At 41.4% G+C, this 17,413-nt stretch overlaps 1 protein-coding gene and 1 long non-coding RNA gene across 2 annotated transcripts; one reads left to right on the forward strand and one right to left on the reverse strand.

The window, feature by feature from the left end:
- Nucleotides 1-314: 314 nt before the first annotated feature.
- On the reverse strand, nucleotides 315-3,073 carry LOC113459045 (uncharacterized). The gene is made up of 2 exons (XR_003379863.2): nucleotides 2,935-3,073; nucleotides 315-943 (listed from the first exon to the last, which is right to left on the reverse strand). It is a non-coding gene; the product is annotated as an uncharacterized LOC113459045 (long non-coding RNA).
- LAPTM4A (lysosomal protein transmembrane 4 alpha) lies at nucleotides 2,954-16,509 on the forward strand. The gene is made up of 7 exons (XM_005485115.4): nucleotides 2,954-3,502; nucleotides 10,002-10,122; nucleotides 12,220-12,296; nucleotides 12,393-12,515; nucleotides 13,650-13,745; nucleotides 15,105-15,203; nucleotides 15,731-16,509. Exons 1-7 carry the CDS (start codon nucleotides 2,954-2,956, stop codon nucleotides 15,803-15,805), a joined length of 1,140 nt encoding a protein of 379 aa, XP_005485172.2. The 3' UTR covers nucleotides 15,806-16,509.
- Nucleotides 16,510-17,413: the final 904 nt, after the last annotated feature.

Raw genomic sequence — 17,413 nt, forward strand, 5'->3', positions numbered from 1 at the left:
CTGCTCTTACTGCTGTGGATGCTTTGGTCCTGCATGGCATGGGGTGCTTGTGAGGAAGTTTTACCACTAGTACTCGCTGATTCTCTGAGAGTTTGCTCGGTCTGTCATGACTGTAAGCTGAGCCCAGAGTTTTTAATACATTTAGCCTCAGAAATCCTCTTTGAACTAGCAAAAAGGAGAGAATTAAGGCTCAGCGAGAAGGAAGTCTCTTGCCTGAGGTCATCTGGGCCGCTTGTGGCAAGGAAGAACTGGAATCTTTCACAGAGGGTAGGACTAAAATCATTACCCTATCACCTCTTCCCTTAAGTGCAAGAAACAATGCCATCATTCTCTTTAAATCGTTCTTTTCCTTTTTTTTTTTTTTTTTTTTTTAGGGAGGAGAAAGTGGAGAGGGTTTTTTTATGCAAATTCAATAGTTGCACATCAGCTATTCCTGCTGTGGAAAGCTTCTTTGTGATGTTAAATGAGATTCACATTATTCTTCCCAGTATCTTTGTTGCTGAGTATAACAAGCAGCGTTTGCAGAGTATAACAAGCAGTGAAGCTCAAGGGAATCACATCAATTTTTATTCTGAGTCTGGCTGACAAAGATATGAACACTTAATTAAGATTTCTTTCATCTCATGAAAATAGCCCTGACAATCTGAGCCTGAGGAGAGCTTGATCTTAGCGAAGGCAGTGTCCAGCTGCAAGCTCTTAGCTGGAACACTTGCCCTCACAAATCGCTTGAAGTGGGAGTGGGATCTAAAGGTTTCCAAGTGGATGTCCAAACTTGAGGGAGGGGCTCCTCCTTTAATTTCTGGCTCATTCTAATCCTGTGAAGTCCTGCTTCACACAGGGACAGACCAACAGGAAGGAGAATCTCTCAGCTCCGCAGAACAATGCAATCAATTCAGGCATGCATGCAGCAGGAATGGTTGGCTTAGGCTTCCCAAAGTGCCATCTGTGAGAAAAACGATTTTTTAAATGACTGATTACAACAAAATGCACATTCTTTTTTCCATTTTTTTTTTTACATGGACACGTGTATATTGATTAAAATTAGTCCCTTCTTGCTACATTAAATCAGAGTGTTGATAATTATGCATCTGTGCACACGGCTGAGAACATCATAGCACTAAAGAAACAAACAGTAGTTTGTAAGAGGATCATTACAGCCATCTTAGTAGCACTTACAACATGTTTATTCAAAAATGAAATATGCCCTGAGGAAGAAAAACACCAACTATGGAACTCTGGGGATTTAAAATAAAAAGGTCACTTTTAAAGCCCTTAAGTAAATAATTTCAAACAACTCAGCAACAGCTTACATTAAAAACAGACTAGGCAGCTAAAGCAATAAAATGTGTTAATTGTACAATCTGGAATGCATCAAAAGGACAACCACTGTCACTCCCATTACCTTCTCATTGTTCAAAGTGAAAAAACTCAATACTGACACACATCTTGGTGTATATAGGCACAGCAAATATGGTTCTGTGTCTCAGACTGTGCACTGCCAAGAAAGAAATACTTGCAGCTGCAAGTAGAAGGTTAAATAAACTTTGTGCACTTCTGCATCATCAGGTCTCCAGAAACTGTCACGTCAGGGGAAGTTTACAGGTCCTGCTCCATGTGGGAACAGGAGACTGTGTGTCTAAGTGATGGTGAAACTTATCACATAAACAGATGAACACAGCACTTGGATTTACACACATTATTTCTACGTAACATATTCAAAAGTGCAGCACCCACTCGTTTCAGTGGAACTAATGAAGCGTTTCCATTACCCACTCACCAAAAGGGGCTTGAGTAGGACAGGGTCACCAACAAAGTAAAGCACGTCTGTGGACTAAATTTCACCTCTTCTGTTTTCCCTCTAATGGCATATCCTCTTAGCATGTAACACAGTCTTAATATTATTTTTTAAAATTCCTTTAATCCAAGGAATTAAAAGAACAGCAAAACGGTTCATGTGAGCTAAACCTTCAGCAGCAAAATTCAGCGAAAGCCAGGGGATGTTGGCAGTACCTCAAAGCAGACCTCTGCATGCTCTCCCCAGATGTCATGGCTTAATAATGGTACTTCCCAGTTCAGGACCCCCACTGAGACCTTCCCGAGCCACGCACTGCTCTCTCACTCCCCCTTCCCCTCATCTTTGCCGCTGCGTTGGGATGGAGTTGAGAATTAGAGGCACAACAACATAATGGGGAAATCAAAGAGATAAGAAACCTGTCCCTGCTCACAATACACAATACCAGTCGGCTCCCTCCTCCACGTCTTTTCCATAGGAAAAAACCCCTTTTCGCCTGCTCCTGTCAATGATCAATGATGTGAGCTGGGACAGAATAACCTCCACATATGAGCCATGCTCCCTCTTGGCACCTGCAAAAGTTAACACTGCCCCAGCTAGAATCAGGACATCAGGAGACATTACTTACTCCTTACTATATTAGAATTAAGGGCTGTGCATAATCACAAAGTCAATTAGGTTGGAAAAGACCTGTGAGATCATCGAATCCAAACCATGACCTAACACCATGTCAAACAGGCCATGGCACTAAGTGCCACGTCCAGCCTTTCTTTAAACTCCTCCAGGAACACTGACTTCTGTTCCAACATCTAATCACCCTTTCAGTGAAGAAATTCCTCCTGATGTCCAGTCTAAACCTCCCTGCCGCAGCTTGAGGCCGTGTCCTCTAACGTTGTTCCCAGCTGCCTGGTAAGGGGCAGAACAGGCCGACCCCCCCCGGCTACAGCCTCCTTTCAGGAGTTGTACAGAGCGGTAAGATTCTCTCTGAGCTTTCTTTTCTCCAGGCAGAACACCCTAAGCCGCTCCTCCTTCTGCTCCAGCCGCTTCACCAGCTCTGTTGCCCTTTTCTAGACATTCTCTACAACTTCCATGTCCCTCCTGAACTCGGGGGCTTAGAACTGAGAATTCGAGCCGTCTCTCACCCGCGCTAAGCACACGGGAATGTCTCTAGACAACGCAGCTTTCCCCACAGGTTTTTCGCTGCCGCCCCGGCTGCCAAGCTCCGGCTCTCCGAACGCCCGGCGAGCTGCTCCCCGTGCGCCAGGCGACCAGAGCGGGGCAGGGCATGACTTTTCCCCGCCAGACCCGCCTGAGGGCCGGCGGCAGAGGCGGGCAAAGCCCAACATGGCGGAAAGAGCACCACCCCCACCTCAGGTGCGGCCCCCGCCGCCGCAGGTGAATGCGGAGCGTACCAGAGCTACTGTGATTGGTCAGCGGTGCTGTCAATCACCTGTCACCGTGGCAACAAAGGCCCGTCCCACGACACTCTCTCGGCGGTTGATTGGTCAGGGCGGCGGTGACGTGCGCCGGGGGTTTTACGGTGTTCGGTGTCGGGAACTGCTTGGAGAGGGCGGGTGGCGGGTCCGGCGGTTGGAGCTGCGCACTGCCGCCATGACGTTCAAGCGGAGTCGTGACCGCTTCTACAGCACCCGGTGCTGTGGCTGCTGCCATGTGCGCACCGGCACCATCATCCTGGGCACCTGGTACATGGTGAGAGGCGAGGGCGGCCGGCCGGCGGCTGGAGGGGCGGTGGTGGGGGCCGTGCTCAGCGCGCGTGCGCGGGGTGCTCGGTGGGGCGGGGGAGCGGCGCCCGCGCGGCCGCTCTGAGGGACAGCGCGCGTCCCGCTCCCGTCCCGGGCTCCCCTTCCCTGTGCCCGGGCGGTCGGTGGAAGCTGCACCCGGGGATTTCCTGGGGTCACTCGGCGGGACTCGGGTCCCTTTTCTTTCCCGAGGCCTCCTTCGGGCTAACGAAGTCCTGCTGTTCCTCGGCAGCCTCCCTTGTTGTGTTTGGAAAAAGAAAGTGAAGAGAAAGTTCAGTGTGTTTTAATCTGCGTTTCAGAGAGATTGTGTTACTCTTCTCTTCCTTGGTGTGGAGGGGTTGAGACTTTAATACAGTACTGAGCGTGTAAGGGAGGAGATCGGGGTGTGTAATAGGGGAATAAGGTGAGGTACCCGTAAATGATGTGCAACCTCTGAGAGGAAGATGAGTGTCCCCCGCTTTGTGGCAGGGGAAGTTCCTGGTTGTTCCAGATTCTCTTCCTGAAACAGTGATTGAAAAGCAGTGGAAACAAATTTGTCTCCCTAAACACTTCCTTTTTTCTGACTGGTGAGTGCTTTCTCTCCGAGGAAGAGCTGTGGTAGTGCGGATGAAATGCTAGAAATAAAGTTCTGAACTAGGGCAAAGTAGAAAAGTGACAACAGTAGCAGCAAGTTAAAGGCCTGGAGCCCTAACTTCCCTTGGTTCCCTTAAAGTGGGCCTGAACTCCCCTTTATTGGAGTAATTTCCTTATCCTTCCTTCCCCTTAACCCTCGTGGGCAGCAAAAATGAGAGGATAGTTTACAAAAGTTGCATCATAGCTTTTCTCTTCTCCTGAAGCTGTAATCAAAAGCTGTGTTCTCCTTTGGCCTTCTCCGAATTGTAAGAAACAAAGAATGCTGAATTTTTGTGCTGATATTTGAAATAGTCATGCACATAAACTGCCCTTAGAGGCATGGGGGTTTGATTTTGGGGAGTTTATGGTTTATTTTCAACAAGTATGGGGAGATCCTTTTTTTTAATGCAGATTGGTCCCTCAGTTGGCAAAAAAAAAATGTACAGGCAAAACAAAGTGGCTGGAGAGACAGGACTTGAGGAAAAGGGGGGGTAGGGCGTTGGAAATGTAACAAAAGTTTAGGGAAATTTTTATCTCTTTCAAAATGAAACTGGACAAAAGTCTTGGTGCTGATTAAGTTCCATTATTAGTTCATTTCAAAGGAAAAGGTCCATTGTAGTATTGAGAATCAGACTTTTGGAAACCTGCAAACCAGCCTGTGCTGATGGATGGAGTTCAAGAATGTGCTTCTGGTCCCTGAAGGAAAAGCACAAACCGTGAACAGCGAGGGGGACGGTGATCCTTGCTCCAGAACAAAAGCACCTCGTTGCCTTCCGCGCTGCGATTCCTGTTCGCGGGAGTGTCCCTAAGCCCAGGAGCTTGCTGGGGCGGGGGACAGGGGATGTTTCCGTGGCCACAGACCTGGTAGCGCTTCCAGTTTCCGCCTCTCCTGCTGTGCTTGTGTCCCCGCGTTGCCTGGATGCGGCGCCTCCTCCTTGTCTCTCCGTGGGTGCTGGGCCGGTGGCGGCTGCCCCGGGCACCCGTGGCCCTGCGGCTCCGGGCGCGGACGGAGCCGGCTTTGATCTCGTGTTACCGCAGCCTCGGTCGCTGCAGGGAAAAGTAGAGCTGAGGTCAAGGTAGCAGGGGGCATGCAAAGTGCTTTAGAGATGCGAGTTTTTATTAAGAAAAACCCTTGTCTATCGAACACTTTGTTAAGCCGTGCGTTGAATATTTTTATCCAGTTCTCAGCTGTCACCTGGGTAAGGGTGAGAACTTTAAAGTCTGGCAACAGCTGTCTGTTTGAGCTGGAAAAGGTTATAACATGGTGGTCTTCCCTAATGCTTCAAAATCAGCATTCAAATATAAATTACTTTTTTTTGCAGGTAAAATACACTTTTGACAGTGAAAGTTAAATTTAATTGCTTTCTGCCAAGCTTTAAAAAATTGTCCAGAACATGTCAGATTTTTTAGACATGTTAATTAATGCCCTATTTAAGAATAGCTCTAACTTAGTCTTTCAGGTTCTTATGAGAAGTATTTCTAAATCAATTAAGCAATCTCTGCTTTTAAGTTGCAGTGGGACCAATAGTAGTAACTTTATGTGTAGCGTGGTGTTTTTTGGTTTGTGGGTTTGGTGGGGCTTTTTGTTGTGTTTTGTGTGTTTTGGTTTTGTTGGGGTTTTTTGAAAGATGTAGCTTTTTGGAGGGGGAGAATGTTTCGTTCAAGAATAGTTTTATGTTACTGAAAATCTTGCTATTTACTGTATAAACTGTGTTCTCGTGCAGTGCAGTCCTGAAGGAATTTGCTATCAAACTTAAAATGGAGTCTCACAGCAATCTACTCCAGATGTTTTAGTAAGATAAGACTTCTCTCTACTTAATACATGTGGTTTTTTTACATAACCATTTCTTTAGGCATTCTCCTATTCTTTGTTTATTTGTGTATTTTTAAATCATGCGTGCAATTAACTTTGCTCCTCACTGGAACAGTTTTATCACTGTCCTTGCTGTGTGCTTCTGCAAGTCCAGAGAGAACCAGGACTACTTTCTAAAATGTCTGCTGCTGATGCTGTGTGAGCAGAGTGTGTCTCAAGCACAGTTCTGTCTGTGTGCTACTGCTGTTTGTGCACCTATCAGTACATAACAGTGTATTTATCAGTACATAAAAGTGTGTTTACCAAAAGACAAGTTAAGAACATTTCTGGCAGAATTGTACTTGGGTTCCAGGTCTGATAAAGCTTGGTTAGCTCTGCAAGACCCACTGCTGTTCTGTGTAGGAAGGAAAAAGAAACCTCCTGTTCCTCTCTCCATAATTGCAGTCGTGTTGCTTTGAAGTTTGTTTCTTCCTGTAAAGTTTCATATTGGGCACTGCGCTTTCCAGAGACCGGAAGCAGGAACACTGCCCTGGCAGAAATGGGATCAGAGTTCAGTAAACAGCGTGGAAGCCAATAGTATTGTTCTGGAGGGAGGGGCTGCTGCCTTCAGGGCTGCAGGCAGCGATGCAATTGCTGCTGCTGAGCAGGAGCGTGAGGGGGATCTCTGCAATTGTGTGTGCCTCGTTACACTGGCTCACTTCTTTCAGTCTGCTACTGGTGCTGCTAGAGGCTCTGAAGTACCCTAGTTAAAATTACTCTTCTTCAGTTTTTACTATTTCAATATGTTAATAAATCAAATCAGAATCTCCATCTTGTTTGTTTTTTTTTTTTTTTTTTTTCTTTTCCCCATTTGGAAACATGTCTAGGGAAAAAATACTGGAAAAGTGAAAGGAAAATGAGTGTAGTGTAGCAAGGGAATTTCCCTCTTTCCCCTCATGAAAGGATATAAGCAAATTCTAAGTAGAAATTCTTGGTTTTGCCCAAGGCCCTCTGAGTGCTTGGGGAAAACTTGACTTCATGTTCAGGCCTCCAGAGAGTTGAAGCACTTACCTGATGAGGCATAAATTGCACACTGTGGAGATAAAACTCACTAATTAAAAAGCTAATACTTCTTAAAGAGTTCCACAGTCTTTAGAGTTCTAATCATATGGGATGCTAATATTTCTGTTACCAGTGTGTAATAAATGATGGCTTTCTACTTGAGAATTGGAAATTTCAGCTATTTGAATCTTGATACAAGCTACATCAAACTATTAAACTTAGTTATCCCTGATATGAAAATGTAAAATACACTCCTTAAACTATTACAAAACTAAATTAAGGTTATTTTCATCTTAATGGGATTATTTTTTAAATAAGAACTTGACTATGCATTTTGCAGACTTTTTTTACTACTATTTTTGAGTTCTTAGCAAAAAAAAAACAACAAAATGAGGCTGCTGAAATTTCTGAGGTGCTGCTTTAGGGTGCTGCAGTATCCACTGAGTGCTTGCTTGGGGTTTTTTGAGTTTGTTTTGTTGTTTTTTTGAGGGGGAGATGGTGATGGGTTTAATCCTCATATTATACTGAGGCATACGTGAGTTACATTTTTTCTGACTTCTGTATGTAGACATTTGTGGACATACATTTGATTTGCAGTGAGTATATACTTAAAATCTCTAACAATGTTCTGTGGTCCAAACCATATTCTTGCTGCCTGTTACACTGATTATTTTGAAACTGCTGTTAAAATAGAATGGAAGTAGTTAAAATAGAGGCTCTGGCTCTGTAAGTCTTGATCATGTTTTACACACGAGTTTCAATTAATTGCTCAGTGTTGTGATGGATTTGTAAACAGTAGTAATGGAGCACTGGAAACTCTGAGGTGTTAATTTGTCGCGGTTTTGGTTTGTTGTTTGTTTTTGTTTTGGTTTGTAACTATTTTTATTTGGTCTCATTGATTCTAATAGATTGGATTTTGAATGACTCTTATTTTCTGTTTTACTTGGATACCATTTCAGCTTGAGAAAATAAACCTTTAATACTTAGAACTACACTCAGTAACTAGTGAAATTACCAAAGACTTCGGTACACTGAATTAGGACCACAGATAAGGTGAAAATAAAAAAGAAAGTGACAGATGGAGAATTACTGTCTCAACATTCTGAGGCATTCAAGTTCTTCAGTACTTCTATAGTAATTCAGGTGCTGCTTGCTCCTTATCCTGAGGCAGACAGCCTATGATGGCAGTCAAACTCATGGCTATGTATAAACAAGAAATGATTTAGTTGTAATTGTACGTGTACTTTTGTGCTTTATAAAGTAGAGGTCAATATTTCAGCTGCCAGAGACATGAACCTTGACTTAGGCTTTTTGAAACAAGTACAGTGCAGAAAGGTATTTTCCAACATTCCCAGTTCACTCACTGAGAGGAGGAAAAAGAGGGTTGAAAATGCAGAGAGCATTGAGAGCAGAACGCCAGAGTACAGAGGGATGAAGCAGATGGGAGATGAAAGTGTTTCATATTTTTGATGAATAGTGAAGCAAAATAAGATTTGAAAACAAGGCAGGTGAGCAACTTGACAGTTTGCCCCTTAAGAATGATCCTGTAAGGGTGAAAATAAGTGCAGCTCTAGGCTAAAGATATTGATGGTTTAAACAGTGTTCTTCACTGCCAGCTGTTTTGGCTACTATGTTTTATATAAATGCCTTATAGAAATACAAGTGGCTCAAAATAGCTGGAAATTCTAGTAAATTTGTGTAATACATGATGAGATGATTGCATTTCTACAAAGTGAAATGCACTGCCAGCTTTAATTCCACTTAAGGGTTCTTTTAGCAGAAAGTGCAAGCAAGCTTATCACCATTTATCTGTAAACCTCAGGGGAAAAAGAAGAAAAAAATAATAAAAACAATGAGAGGAGAAAAAAAGTTATAGGAACTGTGAGTCTCAACATTTTTACAAGATTGAGATTTTTTTTTTGCTTTCTGAAATCCTCAGTAATTGTACATAGACTTGCCACCATCATCGACTTCTGGAACCATGCCCATAAAAGAAGAAATACCTGGCAAATATTCTTAAGTTGTTAGAAACTACAAACCAGTTTTCTTTTTATTTTGAGGCTAATTGGAAGGGATCCTGCTGCTGGTGGTGATAGTACTGAATACTGATTGGAAAATGTCTGCAGCTAGAAAAGACCATAATGAGGGGTTTTTTTGTGTTATGCAACCTTTGGCTTGTGTCTCCAGATACTAGTAACAGAAACTATGTCCCTGTAAACCTTGGGTACTTATAAATGCTGTCAAGGCAATTTTACAGAGACTTCAGCTACCTCTGATTCTTTGAGCTCTTACTGAAGACATTTCTGGTGTGTACCAAAATGGGGCAACAGGAGGAGTCTTAAGTGTCAGCGTGAGGGAGGAGAAAGACTGGCGAGCACACACTGTGGGGGGTTGATCTTTGTGTGAAATTTTTAACTTCCCCTGTGCTTGTGTAGACCTTTTTGATTAGGTGAGGTTTCAATAAGTGACCTGGGAAGCAGAGGAAGAGCATCTCTCTAGCTTATTAAGGCTGAAATGTGGTAGAAACCCAGTAACTTATTGCTATGTTAAATTAACTCCATTTGTTGTAGAAAGCAGAAATTCTTTCAAAATATTCCTCATTCTGTACCTTTATCTTCCTGACCTTTTTTACCTGCTTCCAGTTTTTCAGTTCACAAACCTGTACATTCATCAGGCAGCGTCAGCTTAATTATGTTATTTGAATCCCTAGGAATCTTACCATCCCCTCAATTTGCAGAGTTATTCAGTGGTGATTCATTGAACCTAGCAAGTGCTCCATGCTCTTTGGGTTGTTTAGTAGTCATTTAATTAAATGAGTTTGAAATTTAACTGTAAGTTGGGCTCTTTTTTTTTCTTCTTCTTCCACATACAGGCAAAGAGAAGAGTTTATTTTTAACTGAAATAAAGGATTATTAGTGGTCACTAAAAAACATCTCAGCTGTTGCAAAGTAATTAACCTTGAGGTAACTGTGATCTCTCTCAGGTGGTGAACTTGCTGATGGGCATCTTGTTGACAGTAGAAGTGACTCATCCAAACATGGTGCCAACTGTTGATATCCAGTATGAAGTCATTGGAAATTACTATGCTTCCGAGAGAATGGCTGGTAGGTCGAGAGCTCTGCTGGCTCATGGGAATATAAAGCATGCACTGCCATGGATTTGTCTTACACCAGGTTGTAATATATGCATATGACTTTTCATAAATATGGTTATCTTGTTTTCTGAATTTTTCTTCATTTATTCTGGGATTGAATTCTTCTACAAGAATAAAAAGAAAGATTTATGGGTTATTATTATAACTTCATTTTATACCCAAGCATCTTAAGTGATGAGATTTCTTGGCCTTCTGATGCTTTGAGTGTTGAAGTATGTGTGGGACATCTGACTCGCTTTCTCCATAAACATTAATTATCTTTGCTGACTCAGTAAAACAAGCTGCAGAAAACAAGTTTAAAGACTTTTCTTCAAAGTTCTTGGTCATCTTCATAGATTAGGAAATACCTTAGAGCTCCTGCATGTAATTTACTGAGAAGAAAACCATGACACCTTTTGAAGAAGAGAGGAACAATTGGGATACCAAGTATTTGAGTGAAACCAAAGTGTTTCTCTAAGTTTCACCTGCAGAATAAATGAGAGAAAGCACCATGAGCAGAATTATGCCCACTTTTCACTCTTCTACTAAGTGTATATGTTTACAGCTGTAATTGGTGTCAAGCTTTTTAATTATTGCATCTGTGAACTTGAGCATATGCTTTGCTTCTCTTGGTTTTAAATGTGCAGAAATGTGTAGTATGGCACTTCTAATCTACCTCAGTCTGTTGTATCACATGAAAATTTAGTGAGGGTCAGGTTCAGCAAAGTAAATAGAACAGCACAAAACTAGTTTTGAGCATTTTGGATTAATTGTTGAGGATCTGTCAGTTCTGACCTGTGACTGTAACCCACATTTGCTACTAATGAAATGGGAGTGGGAGCAAGGACTAAATTCTTCATGAGGCTAAGATATTAAGTAAAATCACAGCAGATGTCTGTAAAATGTCATATGATCTGTAAAGGCCCTTGGGGTACTTGGTAGCCTTAAGCTTATATAAGTGAAAGATGCTTCTGAAGCTGAAGGTGCTTTCTTCACTCTTAAGTATAAAATCTCTCACATGCTTTTTACTTAAAAATTCTTATTCCTTATTTTGGGATCTGGGCTGGAAGGCTTTGTGTGTGTGAAAGAACCTTACAGGTATTATTGTACTATTGTATATTGTGAGTAATAACTCCTCAGAAGACAGCCACACTCGCTGGTGATTGCTGAGACTTGTGTCTGATCAACACATTTCAGACATGGGGGAGCTCTTCCTTGATGCCATCTGTGTATGTAGATAGGAATTGCAGAGTAGAAAGGGTTCTCAGATAATCTTCAAGCAGGAGAACAAAAAAATTTTGGCTTCAATACTGCTAAAACCCATTTATTTACCATGTGCATAGACTCTCAGGCTGGTTTCTTTGTGTTTAAAAAAGAACAAGTTTAATCTAACTAGTGGAAAGCAGCTCTGCTTCTGTAATCAGTAAGTGTGATGTGCAAGGAGAATCTTTATCATGCAGCTTCCATGAGTGTCCTGGATTTTGCTACAAATTGGTTTCTGTTCAACTGCTTTTTCTTGTAAATAGTGGGATACCTTCCACACAGTGATTTCCTGTTTTCCTTAGTGTTACTGAAGGAGCAGTGCTGCTCCCACTGCCAATGACCAAATTATGTAACCAAACCATTTTCAAGTGTAAAGGTTGATAGTGTGTTAGCTTCCCTTAAGATTCTTGTTGTAAAGAAGATTAGAAAAAGATAAAGAAACCTTAAGATTCTTAAGTTGTAAAGTTAATCACTGACATACTTTCAGCACTGACACAATATTGCAAATCAGCATCATTATGGTGCATTACTGTCAAACTGTGTCAGGCTTCTAATTGGTGTTCCTGGGCTTTAGTCAGGCTTTTGATTAAGGCAGAGGGATTTTTCCAAGCAGTTGTAGGTTTTCTTGAACCAGATCTTTTTTTGTTAGGAAGGATCTGAATTACTGTATTCTGCTGCTGGTAGTTGGCATGGATGAGTCAATTGAAAACAGATCGTAGTAATGGACAGAGCTTGGGTACCTGTCAGCTGCGGTGTGACAACTCCAGATTCTTACTGATTTTTGTTTTTTGTTTTTTTAATGCAGAAAATGCCTGTGTTCTGTTTGCTATCTCCCTCCTCATGTTCACAATCAGTGCAATGATGGTGTATGGTGCCATTGCTGTAAGTATTTTTATAATTCATGGTTTTAGAGTTGCTACTTGATTGTTTTTTTTTAACTAAATAATTTATGTGCTGCTCCTTTTTCCTATTTTTTAGCATCGTGTAGGCTGGCTGATACCATTTTTCTGTTACCAACTCTTTGACTTTGTGCTCAGTTGTCTGGTTGCCATCAGCTCTCTAACCTACTTGCCCAGAATCAAAGATTACCTGGATCAGTTGGTAAGTATTCAGCTCAAATGGATATTTTACATTTGAAATTAAAGTTTGTTTTTGTTGGATCAGTGACTGAGTTACACTTCCCTTTGCATAAGAAAAAGGAATTCAGCCTGCAGCAGCCATAGGTGGTTATTATGGGCATGGTAGCTTATCAGAGGTGGAAGAGTTAAAGTTGTCATTCCTCCCTAAAAAGCCAGGGAGAGTAAGGAAAGTATTGTGATGGGAGCTACTCGTTTAAACTGTGTTGGCTACATTTGCCTTGGAAGTGTGTTCTTTAACACACTTAACTGTGCCTTTTAAGCAGTGGAGCTCAGTGGCAAATTTGCTACTGCAGATTAAAAATGTGTTGACTCTTATCTGATAGGGGACAGGAAGAGAAGTATAGGTAAGGGTTCCCATAGCATTACACATGGAATCTGAGCTTTCCTTTTTACATTCTGTGTGTCTCTTCTCAAGTTGCAGCAGCACTTTCTAAGGAAATTGCAGTGGAGTTCTCACTAACACTGCCTGTGTTTTAACTGCAAGAAGAGTCAATGCATAGAATGTAGTGTCTGCATTGACAGACCGTGAGCTCTGGCTGGCTGGTGCTGTGATTTGCTCAAGTAGATGTTTAAAAGCAAGTCTTTTTTAAAACAGATAAAATCTTAGATTGATGTTTGAGAGAGGCTTTGTTACTGTGGTCAGGGAAGGAAGAGAGACAGGTTTGGAGAAGTTCTGTTTTTGCTCCCCCAGGTTTGGGGTGACATCTTACACTGCACACCAATGTGTTACAGGTTGGATTGACAGGATATAATTAACAGTAAGTCATTAAGTTGTAGAGGACCATGAGTACAAACACTGTTCTGCAGCTGTGAAGGAGAATCTGTGTTGGCATGAGACTGATGAAGTGACTAGGGACACAGACTGTACTGTAGTGATCTGTTCTTGTGGGACAGAGGCAGGATAAATACTCTGCTTTGTGGGAGGATAAAGAGGAAACTTATTAGAAATAGAACTTTTTGTTTCAGAGGAGTAGTTTACACAAGGGCTTGTTTCATTTGGTGTGAAGTTTGGATTTTTTTAATCATATTTGATTGTGCAGTGTTCATTCTTATCTCTTCCGTTTCTCTCCCTTCCCCCATGTTTTTTTTTCACTAGCCGGATTTTCCTTACAAAGAGGATCTCCTTTCTTTGGACTCCAGCTGTCTCTTGTTTATTGTTCTGGTGTTCTTTGTATTATTTATCATTTTAAAGGTAAGTTAAAACTTAATCATGTGTCTGTTGCAAGAGTTAATAAATATTAAGATGGTGTCAATCTGAGTTAATTCTCAGTGCTGAATTCAGAACTCAGCTGCTTTCTTAATGCTGAGGTAAGAACTTCTTTGAGCACAATTGTTGGGATGTTCAGTTCCAGTATGACTTAGGTCTAATCTGTTGTGTACTGGTGTCTTCAGCTAACTTTGTGAGCAGTGGGGTGTGCTCTGCCCTTCGTAAGTAGGAAGGAGGAATGCAAAAAGACTTTTTGTCTATGTGGAGATAATTTTAATATTTGTAATTAAGCTTGTAGTGAAATAATACTGAGTTAATGTATACAAGTTTCTAAACAAAATGTTTAAAATCTCTCACTAAACAAAATGTTTGAAATCTCTCACTGTGCCTAACAAACCAGAATGCAAGTTTTGGAAGGAAGATGATGGAATGAGGAAATATATAAGTTAATTTTAGATCATCCTCCCTTCTGAAGGGTGATAGTAGCAGTTTCTTTCTGAAGGTCTAAATAATGAGGCATTCATTTGGGTTACAAAAACTCTTGTGTGGACAAAGCATATTAGAGAAATGTATTTATAATATACATTGACCATGATACTGTTCCTTTATTGCATTCGGGTTGCATTTAAGAAAAAAATAAATAATGAAAAATAATTTTACTGATTTTTCTATACTTTTTCCAAGAGGAATGTTTAACTGGGGAGAGTGAAAGCCTAATACAGTAGGTAGCACTTGTGTATTGATTGGGAAATTTGGTACCTTAGGTACACCAGTGCTAACTTGTCAGTGAGAGATTTGGAAAAGTTAATGCTACACAAATTAGTAATAAAAACCCCTAATCCTCATCATATCATGATAATGTTTCTTTCTGCAGCAGTCAGTGTTGACTCGAAGTTCAGGGTTCACTGCTCCACCCTCTCCCTGCTGCCTCAGTTGTGTGTCTGAGCCCTCTCCTTAGCACTAGCTGTAGTGCTGACTGGGGGATGAGTGGGATTCTACTGTTGGCCTCTCCTCCTCCTGGCAGGCTTGGACTGAGATCCACAGAAGCATCAGCCAGTTGGGGATTAATTTGATTAGCACTGCTCAGGCAGGCAGAGATTAGTTGAATGGATCTGTGAATTCTTTTGCTAAAAACTGTGTGGTGCATCCTTTATGAGTCACTGTGAATGCAGAATGGAGAGCAACATAGGTATGTGGCCAGGTCTGTGAAATAGCAACCATTCCTCAGATATGTGTTGTCTAAGTAGATGTATGCTCCTCTTTATCATAGGAATGTCATACAACATCTAATTTCTGAATCAGCCAATGCTTATGAGGTGTTTAAAAGAAAAATCTCTCTTTCAGGCATATCTCATTAACTGTGTATGGAACTGCTATAAATACATCATCAGCAGAAATTTGCCAGAGATTGCTGTGTACCCTGCTTTTGAAGCTCCTCCACAGGTAAAATCTTGTTTTAAGATAAAAGGAAGCAGTATCATTAATTTTGAAGTAGAAAATCACCGCATCCATGTATGTTTCCAAGCCTTGTCCAGCTTTCTAAAAAAAGACTGGAAAGATAAAAAATGATAAAGCAGCTAATTGTGTGGTGGGTTATTTCTTAGCTAAATTCTGAGCATCTAAAAGGAGGGTCTTTAGAGAGAAGTCTTTGAATGTTTTTCTTGTGGTAGAGAGAAGCTTTGATTGCACCCGTGCGAACCTTCCTTGCTGCTTTGCAAAGTCAAGATGCAGTGGGGTGTGGAATAAAGGACCAAGGGTTAGGCTCAGCAGAGCAGTAAACTGCTCCTGCACCTTCTTTCACTTCCTCATTTGCTTACTAGGAACAGCAGTAAATTCTTAAAATAACTTTGCCTGCAACAGAGGATTAAGTTGCTGATGAGCCATGTATGCTTTTGTTCTCTTTTTTCTTTTTTTTTTTCCTCCCATTTGAAATCGCCTGCATTAATCACTTCAAAATGTCTTCTCCTTAGTACGTTCTGCCAACCTATGAAATGGCAGTGAAGATGCCTGAGAAGGAACCTCCACCTCCCTACATACCTGCCTGAAGCAATTTGTATGTTCATTAACATCTGTACCAGCTTCCTGGGGGTTTTGTCTTTTAATCTTGCAAAACTGCTTAAGTAATAGAAATATTCAGGGCTTTAGGAGCAAACTGTTCTGTTTAAAATATGTTTGATATAAACTTACTAAGCAACACACATCTGAGAGTGATTTCATTTGCTTTAATTTTTGTTCTCCCTAATGCTCTTAAACATTTTATTGCCTTAGGGCCTTACACCTGCAAGAACTTATGCATGTGACTAACTTGTGGCTTTTAATAATACCAATTGAGCCACTCTCATTGAAGTTAGCTGTGATTATAAGTGTCTGCAGGATTATGCCCTTAATTTATATTAATTTTTTGTAAAGTAGTTCATAAAGACAATCTGATCGTGCAGCAAAATGACAGTTTGCCTTTATCCATTTTTTGGAAGGGGAAGGGTTTGAATGTGGTATATATGTGACTTTTTTACTTTGCACTTTTCTCATATGTTATCTTACCTTTTATTGTGGTTTTTTTGGTTATCCTTTGTCTTGAAACAGTATTTTTGAGGAACAAGTGAGGGTGGCACAGGAGTTCTATTACAACGAGCTGGGAATGCAAGAAAAATAAACAGAAATGTGGAAGATGGTTGCATGCTTCTAATCTTCTATGTATTTTCCTCTTTGTGATAAATGATACTTAAATAAATCTTTTACAAAATGTTTACCCGTAGTGTTGGCTGATCATTTTAGTGACTTTTTCATTTAAGTGCTTCAGTGTGCTGCAGACAGTCCAGCATACGTAGTTGCAGGTTTAGTGGTTGATCCATGCTTCAGTAGAAGTCCTTATGTGGCTGGAAAACTTGGATTCTCTCCAACACACAGTCCTGTGTTAAAGCCTTTGCATTTCAAGTACTTGGATGACTTCCCCTTGTCTGATTGGTACTTACCCATGAACTGGGAAAAGGGAATTGTACTGGAGGCGTAGCCCTTGGGGAAATCTGATGTCTGGTCAGCTCAGGCATTAAAAGCAGGACAGACACCCAGTAGGACTGCAACATTTACACTGGAAAATGTCCAGAGTTGTTGGAGATATGCCATAACTTAGTGATGTTCTTCTACAATCAACAAAAAAACCAAACCAAAAAACCAAGGTACAAAAAACTTTGCACTCTTCCTCTTTTGTAGCAAGAGCTGTAAAAAGGTAAAAGATTATTTAACGATTTAGTGTGGCTGAAGAAATAAAACACTTTACTGCTTTGGAATAGAAGAGCTACCTGGTGTCAAATTCTGGGAAAATGGATTCAGATTGTTGCAGCATATAATTTCTGGGGTTATTCCTGTATTTTCAATATGTATCTCTGTACACATTTAAAAATGCTCTGTTAGGGCTGTGCTACCAGCAGTAGTTTCCTCTTTTTAATTAACTCAGGTGCCACCTGTGAGAGCACTTTGAAGTGCAGTGGTCTCAGAGCCTCTCTGCCCCATTCTGGCAGTGCTGTCCTGGTGCTTACCCTGAGGGCTACCCGGGGTGGGCCCAGTGCTGCCAGCAGCTGCACTCCTGTTTCCAGATTCTGAGGAGCTGCCCCGGATCTGAGCTCCCACAGAGGCTCCAAACCCAGGGCATCTTT

Source organism: Zonotrichia albicollis, chromosome 3, assembly GCF_047830755.1.
Source record: "Zonotrichia albicollis isolate bZonAlb1 chromosome 3, bZonAlb1.hap1, whole genome shotgun sequence".
In the NCBI taxonomy this organism is placed as follows: Eukaryota; Metazoa; Chordata; class Aves; order Passeriformes; family Passerellidae; genus Zonotrichia; species Zonotrichia albicollis.

Bases quoted from the DNA above. Each gene is read 5' to 3' on its own strand.
- LAPTM4A (XM_005485115.4), top strand. From the start codon at position 2,954: ATGTCTCTAGACAACGCAGCTTTCCCCACAGGTTTTTCGCTGCCGCCC. The intron at 12,516-13,649 runs GTAAGTATTCAG...TTTTTTCACTAG, and splicing joins AAGATTACCTGGATCAGTTG to CCGGATTTTCCTTACAAAGA. The intron at 13,746-15,104 runs GTAAGTTAAAAC...TCTCTCTTTCAG, and splicing joins TATTATTTATCATTTTAAAG to GCATATCTCATTAACTGTGT.